Genomic DNA, 12,410 nt, shown 5'->3' on the forward strand with positions numbered 1-12,410 from the left:
GATCTATACGATGATTGGCTTAAATCTCAGGTTACCTTCCATCCTTTAGCCTATCACATGGTAAAGAATAAGTTATCATGATTGCCTTAGGCTGACCACTAGAGCTGAAGGTGGTATCAACCAACCAAAAGCCAGATGACTACTATGCAAATGTGGCAAGGTGGATTCAAACCCAAATGGGTTGGAACCAATCATGTCAAACACAGGTAAAAAGACTGCAGCTGTCCCATTCTTTGCTCTCCTCCTCTATCCCATATTTTTCTTTTCCCCTTCACCCATTACAACTTCATTTTCCAAAAATTTCCATATACACAGCCACTGCCAACTGCACCTGGTCTGCCTGGATGTTTCCCTTGCCTTGGGCCCCTCTTCTCAGTATCCTAAATAAATTAGAGCTAAGTCCCTTTCCCCAAGTTCAACTCTAATAAGTTACTATACTAGAAAACTGAGAAATAAACAACAAGAAATGAAAATGGCAACCTGCAGAATCATAAGAAATATTTGTTGAATTCATGAATCCTAAAGTAATTGAAGTCTAGCTATGGATATCTTGACAAATACTACCATCTACCATCTGGGGTCAATAGTCAATCCTCATCATTCAAAAATGTTATATTTGCTAATTTGTCTACTTGCCAAATTTTATTTGTAACCCCTAGATATATATTCATAGCATATTCACAATCATTCATGAATACATGCAGTGAGGTACAAAATTTGAGTCCCCCAAAGAACATGTTCCTAACTAAGGTCGAAAAAGGTGGTGCTTTGTCTTCATGTTCCAGCTCTCACACAGTAAACAAGTGTCCTTTTTGTAGTCTATATAGCGCCAACTTCTCCACATTTTTGGGTTTTTGGTTGGTGATTTCACAATCTTAAATGGTCCCAAGTGTAGTGCTTAAGTGCTGTCGCATTTTCCTAAGCATAAGAAAGCTGTGACATGCCTTACAGAGAAAAATAAATAAATAAATAAATAAATAAAAATAATAAATAAATAAAATAAATAAATAAAAATAAATCAACAGTGCAGTACATGCAGGAAAAGGGGGAGGAAATTCACCCATCTGTAGGTGAGGCTGCTTGGGAAAGTAACATCTATAATGCTATGCTGAAGCTATGGGAAAATAGCTACATTTGTGGATTCATGAAATGACAACCATTTTTTTTAAGTGTAGTGGACAGCAAAGTTGTGAAGCTGAAAACCAAAGAAATTTGTGATCATGTTAACCAAGGTCAGGAATATATTAAACACTTCTTAGATAGTGTTTTATTATAAAGAAATACTGCATATAATGAATTAATTATATATAATATATAAAATAAGATGTTTTTAAACAGAAACACACATAAAACCAGCTTATGTATTCACCAGTTGACAAAAATGTTGTGAAAAATCTCACAAGAACCTAACACCTGTATTTCCCCTGGGAACAATGGCTCATTGCTCACAAATTCAGTATTTGCAGCAACTGCACAGAACATAACTGCCATGAATAATGAGAATGTGCAGTAGGTACATTACTTGCCTTGATCTCACTTCAATCTTCAGGAGTAACACTCTTGTTCCCTTTTTTGATCATTTTCAATTCAGTGACACACTTGTACTACATCTCAGGCATCACTAGCATCAGTGCCTCACAAATTTTAATGGACATGTGAGTATCCTGCTGATCTTCCAAAACACAAATTATAATTCAGTAAACCTAAGGTGAGGCCCACGTTCTACCTTTCTAACAAGCTCCAATGTGAGAACTCTGCTGCTTTTCCCTGAACCACTGAATAGTAAAGATATACATCCTGCCTTGCATACCTGGAACAATAATTTAACTCGAAGAGCTCTCTATAGTTGAATGATAGGAGTAGTAAGAGGCAAAATTGTGTTTCTCCTCTGGAGCTCAGAGAACAAACTATAGAACTAGGAATGTGTAAAATTTCCTCCAAGTGAGAAGACTTTTAAGCAGAAGAGTATCAAATGTCTCAACTAATTCAGAAGCACCAGGAAGGAAAAGAATAAGAAAACACTACAAATTTGGCATAAATTCAACACAGAGTTTTATTGAGAACATGTTTCATGCAGGCAAGATCCTTCACCAGGGATGCATATATTAAAAATACATGTACTTTGCATTGAAGGAGCTGAAAAATTAGAAGGAAAGAGGGGATCTAAATAACTGCAATAAAGAAGAGGAAGTGAGGAGCACAGTTAGCAAAGTACAGCTAAAATGCAGCGGGAGTTCAGACCAGGGAGAGACTGCTTCCCACTTGTGAGTCAGGGAAGGCCCTCTGGAGTAAGGGATATCTAAAACAGGCCTGATGATCCATTAATAGTTGAACATGTGGAGGTTGCTAGGACCCCATTCCATCTGGAGATAAAATTTGAACTTAAAAGTCCCAGAACCCAGGTCAGAACAACAAATCCTGCAAAATTAAATTGAGCTTATATTGACAAATAATCATTAATCAGAAACAAGCAAAAATAACAAAATTTTTACAAAGAGAGTTGAGAGGACGTCATCATCACGATGCGTTCAGGTGTGTCCTGAGCCCTTGGGCTGCTGGTCTCTCACCCCAAAAGGAGAAGGGTGACGAGGAGGCTCATGGTGTGTCTTAACAGAAACTGGATGAGAACAGAGATAGACGTCACTCTGAATAAGGTGGAGCTGAGAATTGAGGAGCAAGAGGGAAGGGGACTGGGGAGAGAAGAACGGAGGAGAGAAAAACAAAAAACATGGGAAGAAAAGTGGGGTAGAGGCTAAGAGTAGGAAAGACACATGCAAAGAACTCACCAGCGTTTCCTGAACCAAAGCGCAAGACCTATCAGAAGAAGTAAAGGCACTATCACCGCCAAGATGATGAAGCCCACGGAACTGTGATGTTCTGTGAATTTGGGGAGACACCAAGGATGTTATAATCCACCCCATTTTACCTCATCCACTCCCTATTTCACTGCATTCCCTGGGCTTCTTTTTTTCATTTGAGTATCCAACTTACCAATCTCCTTTCTTTCTATGTTTTTCTCTCATCCCTGCTCAGAGATGGATTCTTCAGCTAACCCTCAGCATCCTCCTGCATCTACAGGGCTCTCATTTTCAACACTTCCATTTCTTAGATTATCTATTTTTATTCATGTTTGGGCTATAATCCCTAAAATCCTAAAATTTTCAGCTTGCCCTCCCTCTGTGCTTGAGGTCCACTTCCTGGCATTTCCAGCCTGGGCCTTAGCTTTTTCTCACCCCAGTAGAGGACGATGTCCTGGCCCTCTAGACTGCTGTGCTTCACCCGACAGGACAGGTCAGCTGCCTCCCCAGCGGCCACCTCCAGGGTTGCGCGGAGATACCATGTCCCATCAGCACTGGGCAAGATGTCCCCTCGCTGAGTGCCCTGCTGCTCCTGCTCACCCCGCATCCACATCACCCACACAGGCTTTGGGTAGAATCCTGAGACATGGCACACAAGCTGCAGATGGCCAGGGCCAGGACTGGGGCCATGGGACAGCCAGGCCTCAGGCTTCACTGCAAAGGACATAAAAGATATTCAAATACAGACTTGGAGTTTCATATCTCCACAACAGTTTAGAAGTTTAGATAGACACATCGTTCCCATTTCTTTTTTGAGACAGGGTCTCACTCTGTCACTATGCTGCAATGCAGTGGCATAATTATAAATTATAGCTCACTGTAACCTCAAACTGTTAGGCTCAAGCGATCCTCCTGCCTCAGCCTCTTAAGTAACTGGGACTACAGGTGTGTGCCACCATGACTGGCTAACTTATTTTTATTTTTTAGAGACACTGGTCTCACTCTGTTGCTCAGGCTGGTCTGGGACTCCTGCCCTTAAGAAGTCCTCCAGCATCAGCTTCCCAAAGTACTGGGATTACAGATGTGAGGCACTGCACCCAGCCTTTCCCACTTCTGGGTGGCTCTTCCTTATTCTAAATTGGAAGGGGGTGGTGGAAGGGTATGATTTTCAAATCAAAAGTTCTTGGAGGGAGAGTGCAGGACTAACCTTGCCGCTGGAGATGTGCCTTTCCTGCATCAAGAAGACCCAAGATGAAACGTGGGCAGGTGTCACTGAGGAGATTGTGTGTTATGTCGTTTTCATGCTGATTCTGATTGAGCACTTTGCAGAAATGCTTGGCCATATTCCCAGCCACTGGATATGGCAACCATGAACTGTTCTGGAAGCTCACAAAGTCTGATCCTTGATAAGCTAACTGCAAGAAGCTTCCTGAGACCTTTCCAGAGTGCAGCTCACAGCCTCCTGTCACCTGTATCTCAAAAGGATCTGGGGTTATGAAATAGAGGAAAGAGGGAGAAAAAAATATAAAATGAAATGAGTAGAAGCAAAGATTGTAGAAGCAGAAGGGGGAAGTGTGCAGGGTTTGACATAATGGAATAAAATTTGGTTTGGTCAGGGATTCAGAGAAAGAGGAACTGGTGGGAGCTGTAGGTGGAGGAAAAGATTAATAACATGAGGAAGAGGGCAAACTGGTCAAAGAAGGTGATGTGAATGCTGTGGGTGAGGAAGGACCTGGTGTAAGAGAACTGGGATTATAACGACTTAGGTTGAATGAAATGTAATGGGTTACAATTGAGTATATATAGAGACTGCTGAAGAGAATGAATGAGAAAGTGAGAAAGCTGAAGGTATCTGGTTGTAGGGCAGGCAGAAGGGTGGTCATGGGATACCTGTAAGAAAAGATAATAACGCACAACCCTGCAATCAATGAGAGAGGAGTTCATAAGTAGCAGAAGTGTTTGAAGAATTAAGGTCTGGATGATAGCCCTTGCCCAAAAGTATGCAATTGCAGTTTTATGGTGGAAAGAATAGAATAAGATACAGAAGAGAGTCAGGCTGTTTCCTAAAGGAATAAGAAACATTGAGACAACCCCTCTCTCCCACCTCACCACTCTCCATGGAGGAAACTGAACTCACATTCAAACTGCAATTCATGGGCGTATCTATGAATTCCCTCAAATGACCGAATGATGCGTATACGGAATAATGTTTCCAGTTCCTTCCACTCCTCATTGCTGAAGTTTCCCCTGGACCAGGGCCACAGGAAAACGATGGTGCTGGAATTGCTGTCCCAGGTATGAGTCTGCAAATCACTCAGCCAACCTGAGACCAGATTTTGTTTCCAGGAATGGTTGTAAAAGGATTCAATCCAGATGACACGGAAGGAGAGAGGCTCCTTGAGCCCTGCGACAAAAGAACAGATAGAATGGGGAGAAAGACATTGAGAAAGAGAATGGAGAGAGAAAGGTGCCAGAGTGGGGGAACTCAGAATCTGGAGAAAAGGGGATCCACCATGATCTTAGCAGACATCCACTAGCCACACAGTCCCATACCTTATCAACCACCTTCATAAGAGCTCGGGGACCTGGAGTCATGGATAGTCAGAATGGAACCAGCCTGGCACTCTCACTTTCCAGGTATATGCTAGGGAAACCACACACACACACACACACACACACACACACACACACACAGAGACCTTCACCCACCACCCAACTGGGCAGTTGTCAGAGTTCTTACCGTCTGCATTGCCATCACCTGGGAGAACAGCTAACAATGGAAGTAGCAAAAACAGCATGTCATTTGCAGATGTTATTTCCTTCTCTCAGAAAAATTGGTCTTTGATTTCTGTTCCAAACAAACCTACCCCACGATATCTCTATTCTGACTTCTTTCTGCAACCAACAGACAAACCTCCCCTGACTGCAACAAAGAAAATCCACTCCTTCAAAAACCCTGAGATGCCTACTCAGTCTCTCATTTCCCTCTGGTTCTGACTCTCCTCTCTGTTCCAGCTTCTCTCCTTGTCACCAACCTCCAACTTATTCACCTTCCCCTAATTCAACCGCTATGGAACAAGTCTGATGTGGCATTGAAAAGCCACTTAACCACTAAGGACATTTTTTTCTCAATCATACAATAAGAGCATAAAACGAAATGGCTCCTAGTGTGCTGCCCAATGCTCCCATGTCCCTGCTCTTTTTGATCACTCTGTCCTTTTCAATATTTTCCCATGTATTCTCTTCCCCTGTCTCTTCAGCCCCTTACTACATTCACATTTCTGATTTAACATTGATTTATTTGCTTTTTCAGAGTCTCCTACGACTGCCCTGTGCGACAGTACAAACTAACACCTTTTCTCCATTATTCTTAGAGAAGAGCCAGTAACCATCACAAAAAAAAAAAAAAAAAAAAAAAACCACAGGAACACTAAAACATATAAAAAAAATTTCCTCTGTTTGATTTTCATTGATATACATTCACTCACCCAACAGTCTCTCTTAGCACCTGCTTGGAGTCAAGCATCTTGGTACACTTAAGAATATGCAGTGGTTGACAACACAATCACTTTATTGAAGGAGCTTTTTCTCTACTTAGGGAGAAAAACATGCCATGAACTATAAATCTTGGTGTACTGAGTTTTATTATACTGTATATACTCTCTGGATAAAAACAAGGCCTGCTTGAAATAATATTTTCTAAAATGGGGGCTCCTAACTAATGTATGCCAGCCCAGAATTTTGATTTCAATGTTTGACTTGGAGTGTTAGTTCCATACAGTTATTATACTGTATCCCCACCTAACAGAGCACCTCGTAGGTGCTTAGTGAATATTTGTCCAATGAATGAATGAATTCAGCCTATGCATCCATTTTTTAATTATGGAGGTGATATTCAGCATGAAACTTTTTAAAGATATCATAAAAGTTACTTGTAACCCTACGTAGTGAGATGAGAATCTCATACAGTTTTATTTAGGATAAAAGTACAAGTTACTGGCATGAGATTTACATAAAAGATCCTGCTATAAATGTCCTATTACTTATAAGAAACTAGTCAGAACTTGTGAGCAGTGAAGTTAATGGAGTATTTCAAAGTCTTTATCCCAGGATCCCTTTTTATTAGTCTTATTTGGATGTTTCAGGGTTGTTTTGTTATAAATGAGTCTTTGCTGGACACATTTACATTCCTCTTTTACGCTGCTTGTAACTGTTGAAGGGCTTCTAAATATATGTTTGTGCTTTTTAGGTATCATCCATATAAATGTGTTTTGGGCTATTTACTTTATTTTTTGGTTTTCAAAAAACAAGTATCTGAAGCTAATTTAGGGGGAAAAATTTTTTTTTTCTTGAGACAGGGTTTCACTCTGTTACTCAGGCTGGAGTGCAGTGGAATAATTATAGCTCACTGTAACCTCAAACTCCTGGCCTCAAGCAATCCTCCTGTGTCAGCCTCCCAAAGTGCTGGGATTGTTGGCATGAGCCACCAGGCATGGCCTGCAAATAATTTTTTTATTTGTTTTTTGTTTTGTTTTGTTTTGTTTTGAGACAGAGTCTCACTCTGTCACCCAGGCTGGAGTTCAGTGGCATGATCTCAGCTCACTGCAACCTCTGCCTCCCAGGTTAAAGCAATTGTCCTGCCTCGGTTTTGCAAGTAGCTGGGATTACAGGTATGCACCACCATGCCTGGCTAACTTTGATATTATTAATAGAGATGGGGTTTCACCATGTTGGTCTCAAACTCCTGACCTCAGATGATCCACCTGCCTCAGCCTCCCAAAGTGCTGGGATTACAGATAATTTTTTTAAAGTTAAGATTAGCATGCAAAAAGCTGGAAAGAGCTTCATTTTCATACTTGTAATTTTTTGAAGCCAGACTATCAAAATCATAACTTGAGTTTATCAAAGAACTGAAATATCAGGGCAACCAGTTAACCCAAAATATAAAGAAAGACAGACTCCTCCAAGGACACATGGAATGCAAACCCTTGTTTACTTGGGACAGATGCCAGATATTATGAAAGCCAGTAAGAATAAGAATTCAGCTAAAATTTTAGACAAATTAGTAAAGGCTAGCATGAGTATATAGAAGCCCTGGGAGTCACAAAAACAGGGAAATTCACATCAGTCTCTAAGCCCTTTTCTATGAACCTCACCAGGGTCTTCTGAAACATTAGGGTCAGAGATGTAGACCAGATAAATCCTCTCTCATGATGCGGGCCTGAGGTATGAGAACAGCTACTGCATGGGAAGGGTAGTAAGTCCCAACCAGACCCATCTCCTCTATTGCAACATAGAAAAAAAAAACCGTGGCCGGGTGCGGTGGCTCACACCTGTAATCTCAGCACTTTGGGAGGCCAACGTGGGCGGATCACAAGGTCAGGAGTTCGAGACCAACCTGGCCAACATGGTGCAACCCCGTCTGTACTAATAATACAAAAATTAGCCAGTTGTGGTGGTGCACACCTGTAGTCTCAGCTACTTGAACCCGGGAGACAGAGGTTGCAGTGAGCCGAGATCGTGCCACTGCACTCCAGCCTGGGTGACAGAGCAATATTCCATCTAAAAGAAAAAAAAAAGCCCTAACCTGGTGGGGAAAGGGCAGAAAGCCCTGCTGCCCTCAGGGCATATATGAAAACCCACTGCAGCTGAGGAGAAGAAAAACAATGGGAAAGAACAAGAAAACATCCTGGTTCCAGACTATTAGAGGTCCCAAACTGCTGGAAGAAAGGCAGGAACACTTACATGACAAAACTTCAAAAAATTCAAAAACAAGTGACCTGCCGAAGAATGAGACTGCACCAGAACAAAAGACAGTGCTCTTACTCCTTCTCCCAAGCAGTATCATAAATATCAATTACAAGACGAGTCTGCAGCTAGAAGAATGGAAAGCATGGAGGTAGGTCCTCTAGAAATATTTCACAAAGGAAACACCAAAATCTGAGAGTGGAGACATTAACAAAACCTTCTGGCAAACCAGCCCCACCCTAGGAACAGAGCAATGTAGAGGAACTTGAAGACTATTGCAGCAACAGCAAAACAGCAAACCCAGTTAGCTCCAGACTAGATTGACTCAAACCCTCACACTGCAGTTCACTCTTGAATAACATGGGTTTCAACTGTGTGCATTTACTCACACGTGGATTTTCTTCTGACTCTGCCCCCACTAAGACAAGGCAACTCCTCTTCCTCCTCCTCTTCTGCCTACTGTACATGAAGACAATGAAGATGAACATGTGATGATCCACTTAATAAATAGCAGATATATTTTCTCTCCCTTCTGATTTTCTTTAAAATATTTTCTTTTCTCTTGCTTACTTTAAGAATATCATACATAATACATATAACATACAAAATATGTGTTCATCAACTGTTTATGTTAGCAGTAAGGCTTCCAGCCAATAGTAGGCTATTCATAGTTAAGATGTGGAAAAGTCAAAAGTTATACATGGATTTTTGACTGCACGGGGCCGTCATCACTCCTAACCCCCATGTTATTCAAGGGTCAGCTGTACAAGTTTAGCAAGCTTATCCTGATTTCTCATGTGGAATGGGTCCTGGGAAAACCTTAGAGATATAGGGACTGTAATCCTTAAAAAGCTCTTTTAAAACTTTATGAGGCTTCTCCCTCATTCAAATGAAATAGAGCTGCAGGGACGGCAGACTTCACGCCAAGGTAACAAAATGAGGGCACTAAAGCTAGCATACACACACAAATGTTTCCCAAGTTAATGCAAAGAGCAGGGAATGAAAAGGTGAGGGAGATGGGAAGAGAGGAACAACATTGGTCTGATCAGGCACAAGACATCCGCATGACTGAGATCAAGGTGGAAGACGGCAGAAATGGTTGGGGAAGACTGAGCTAACCAGAGTCGTAGGATGGAAAGTCTGAAAGAGGCAAAATTTTCCGAAGGTTGTAAAGAGACAGTCAGGATCATCCCCCAAATAGTGAGTTAATTGGTGTATTGTATATCCCAGGCTTGCTTCATGGGGCATGCAACCAATGCAGCATCATAGTTGATGCCCTATGATCATCATCCTTAAATTCTTCATAATTTTATCTTAATGTGTGTTTTATAAATGAAGTCAAATGAGCCAAAAAAAACTTGCGTGAGGGCTTCTTTGCTGACATGTGGTCTTGGCTCCCATCACTTCACCTCCCCAGCACTGATTCTCTGCCATCTGCTCCCCAATGTCTGGGGCCACAGGCAATTCTTGCCCTCCTGTCCACCACTACCCTGCCACTGTCTGCCCATACAGCCATCTGATCTCATCAGCAGAGGTGGCCCCTTCTGCCATCACCTTTCACAATTCCCTTGCTTTTGCCAGGGACACAGGGAGAATAAGATTTGGGGGCATGCATCCCACAGTGTCTGCACAGAGGTTGGCTTTAGCCATCCCCACCCAGGCTGCACCACGGAGTGTTTTGAGACAGATCAGGATGACATGCTTTCCCACCCTTGATCCAAGAATCAAGTGCATCTCCATACAGTGGTTGCAATTTCATGGTGGTCACCCATCTGTGGAGGGTTGGAGTGGCCACTGTGGGAAGGAGAGACTGACTTCCTCTTCCCAGCAAGGGGAACCCAGCAGCCAGTGGGCAGCTTGCATGCGCCGGAGTCATGGAGTGCGGCCCCCAGGCACCTAAGAGCCTCTGTGCTCACACTGTGAGTATCCCTGTGCCCAAGGGGTACAACATTAGCAAATTAAACAAACAAACAAGAATAACAAAACAAAACACCATAACAGGTTGGGACAGAGAGAAAGAGAGAGAAACTTCAGAAGGAATGAAAAAGTTTTATATTTTAATACCTTTAAAAGCACTCTTCTCCTGCCTATTTGAATACAGACCTGCTATGTTCTGAATCTTTGTGTCTTCCCAAAATTCATATGTTGAAATTCTAACCCCCAATGTTATGTTATTAGGAAGTGGGGCCTTTGGGAGGTGATTAGATTATGAGATTGAAGCCCTCATGAATGTCATCAGTTCCCTTATAAGAGACCCAAGAGAGACCCCTGACCCCTTCCACCATGTGAGGACACATCCAGAAAGTGTACTCTATGTACCAGAAAGCAGGCCTCCAATAGACACTGAATCTTCCTTGATCTTGGACTTCCCAGCCTCCGAAACTGTGAGAAATAAATTTCTGTTGTTTATAAGCCACCCAGTCTGTGGTATTCTGCTGTAGCAGCCTGAATGGAGAAAGACAGGGCCTCAGATTTCTATTCTGCACAACCCCACAAATTATGTGGCCTACACCATTGAATATGGGGTCAGAAAAGCAAAGAGGAGTCAGCTTAGGTTTGATAAGGAAAAGAAAGAGAATTAACTAATTGAGAAATGGAGTTCTGGGACCAAAGTTTTGGGAGCTGATCAGAAACACCAGGGGAATAAAAGATGCTAAAGAAGGAAGAAGCGGGAGAAGAGGAAGTTGGGCACAGATTGGAAAGAGAAGTGGAGCCAAGCCACAAGTATCTCCACCCCAGCTTTCTGTGGGCAGAGCTGATCTTTATCAGAGACGCAGGCAGCAGCTGGTGAGAGCTGTAGTCCTACTGTGGGTCTGCAATTTTCCCAGCCAACTCCACTCCTGAGTGTTCACTCAGCTATGATGAGTACAGGGCAGGATCTGAAGGAGGGAACAGAAGGGAACAGGGCTTCTTGGGAGCTAGCTGGGGGTGCTGAGAAATTGGGGGTGGGGGCTGAGAAACAGCAGAATGCTAGGCAAAAATCAAGAGATAAAATAGGTAAGGAAGGTGACCAGAACTGGAGAAAAGGAAAATAATTAAGAGAGAGAGAAGGGGATGGCTATCACTAATCACTGATAATTTTGTACTCCCTGGACACAGGAAACCCCAGAGAAGCAAACTAGGGTGAATAACATATACCCTGATTAGAACTCAATCAGACAGGTGTTCCAGCTATCCTAGGTAAGTCCATATTCTTCCCTTTGCCACCAAACCTTTCCCCAGGATCCACTTTCTTGAACCATTGGTGTTCAGGCCAAAAGCATGTTCCTGTTCACTGTAGCAGCACTTACCTGTTGCTCCTCCAAACGCAAACATGGCTCCTAAATTCTTCCTTCCCCATTGAAGCTTTCCTCAGAACCCAGATATGAAAGCTCCCCTCCCCACATGGTCTCATCTCATCTGACTTCCTCCTCTTCACTAACAGAAACCTCAATTTCCTGGCCACAGAAACCACTGCCTCTCATAACCACATGCCTTTTCTGGGCTTCTCATTTTCCCTCTCACTCTGCTTCAAGTTTTTCCTTGCCATTCTGGCTTCTGGAAGGACTCACTTTATCTGCCTGTGTGCTGCTGGCCTCTCACGCACATCTCTTACAGTAAAAGGAGCTGTAGACTGAGTCAAGATGAACCCCCACATGGGACACCTGTTGGAGGTGTTGAATTGGAGAGATCCTTAACACTTTGGCCTCAGTTTCTTTATCTGTAAAATAACTAGATTGAAAGAACTGAATAGTCTCTAATATCACTATGGCTTATTCTTTGTGTCTTACTGTGCTCCTGTTCCTTCCCATACATGTGTTCTTCTTCCTCCATCTTTCTCACTCTTCTGTGTCTTCACTGTCATCCTCCCTTAGCCTTTATCTC

At 42.6% G+C, this 12,410-nt stretch overlaps 1 protein-coding gene across 2 annotated transcripts; it reads right to left on the bottom strand.

Moving 5' to 3' along the window:
- Positions 1-2,028: 2,028 nt before the first annotated feature.
- Positions 2,029-11,912, bottom strand: CD1A (CD1a molecule). 2 transcript variants are annotated; one of them, XM_063705708.1, is made up of 6 exons: positions 11,837-11,912; positions 4,936-5,202; positions 4,006-4,284; positions 3,234-3,512; positions 2,787-2,877; positions 2,029-2,617 (listed from the first exon to the last, which is right to left on the bottom strand). In XM_063705708.1, the coding sequence occupies exons 1-6, from the start codon at positions 11,859-11,861 to the stop codon at positions 2,608-2,610; spliced, it is 951 nt and encodes a 316-aa protein (XP_063561778.1). In that variant the 5' UTR covers positions 11,862-11,912; the 3' UTR covers positions 2,029-2,607. The 2 variants fall into 2 exon arrangements, with proteins under 2 accessions (XP_063561778.1, XP_004027071.2); XM_004027022.5 differs by lacking the exon at positions 11,837-11,912 and adding an exon at positions 5,539-5,842.
- Between the last annotated feature and the right edge of the window lie 498 nt (positions 11,913-12,410).

The sequence above is a fragment of the Gorilla gorilla genome, chromosome 1 (assembly GCF_029281585.2).
Source record: "Gorilla gorilla gorilla isolate KB3781 chromosome 1, NHGRI_mGorGor1-v2.1_pri, whole genome shotgun sequence".
NCBI lineage: Eukaryota > Metazoa > Chordata > Mammalia > Primates > Hominidae > Gorilla > Gorilla gorilla.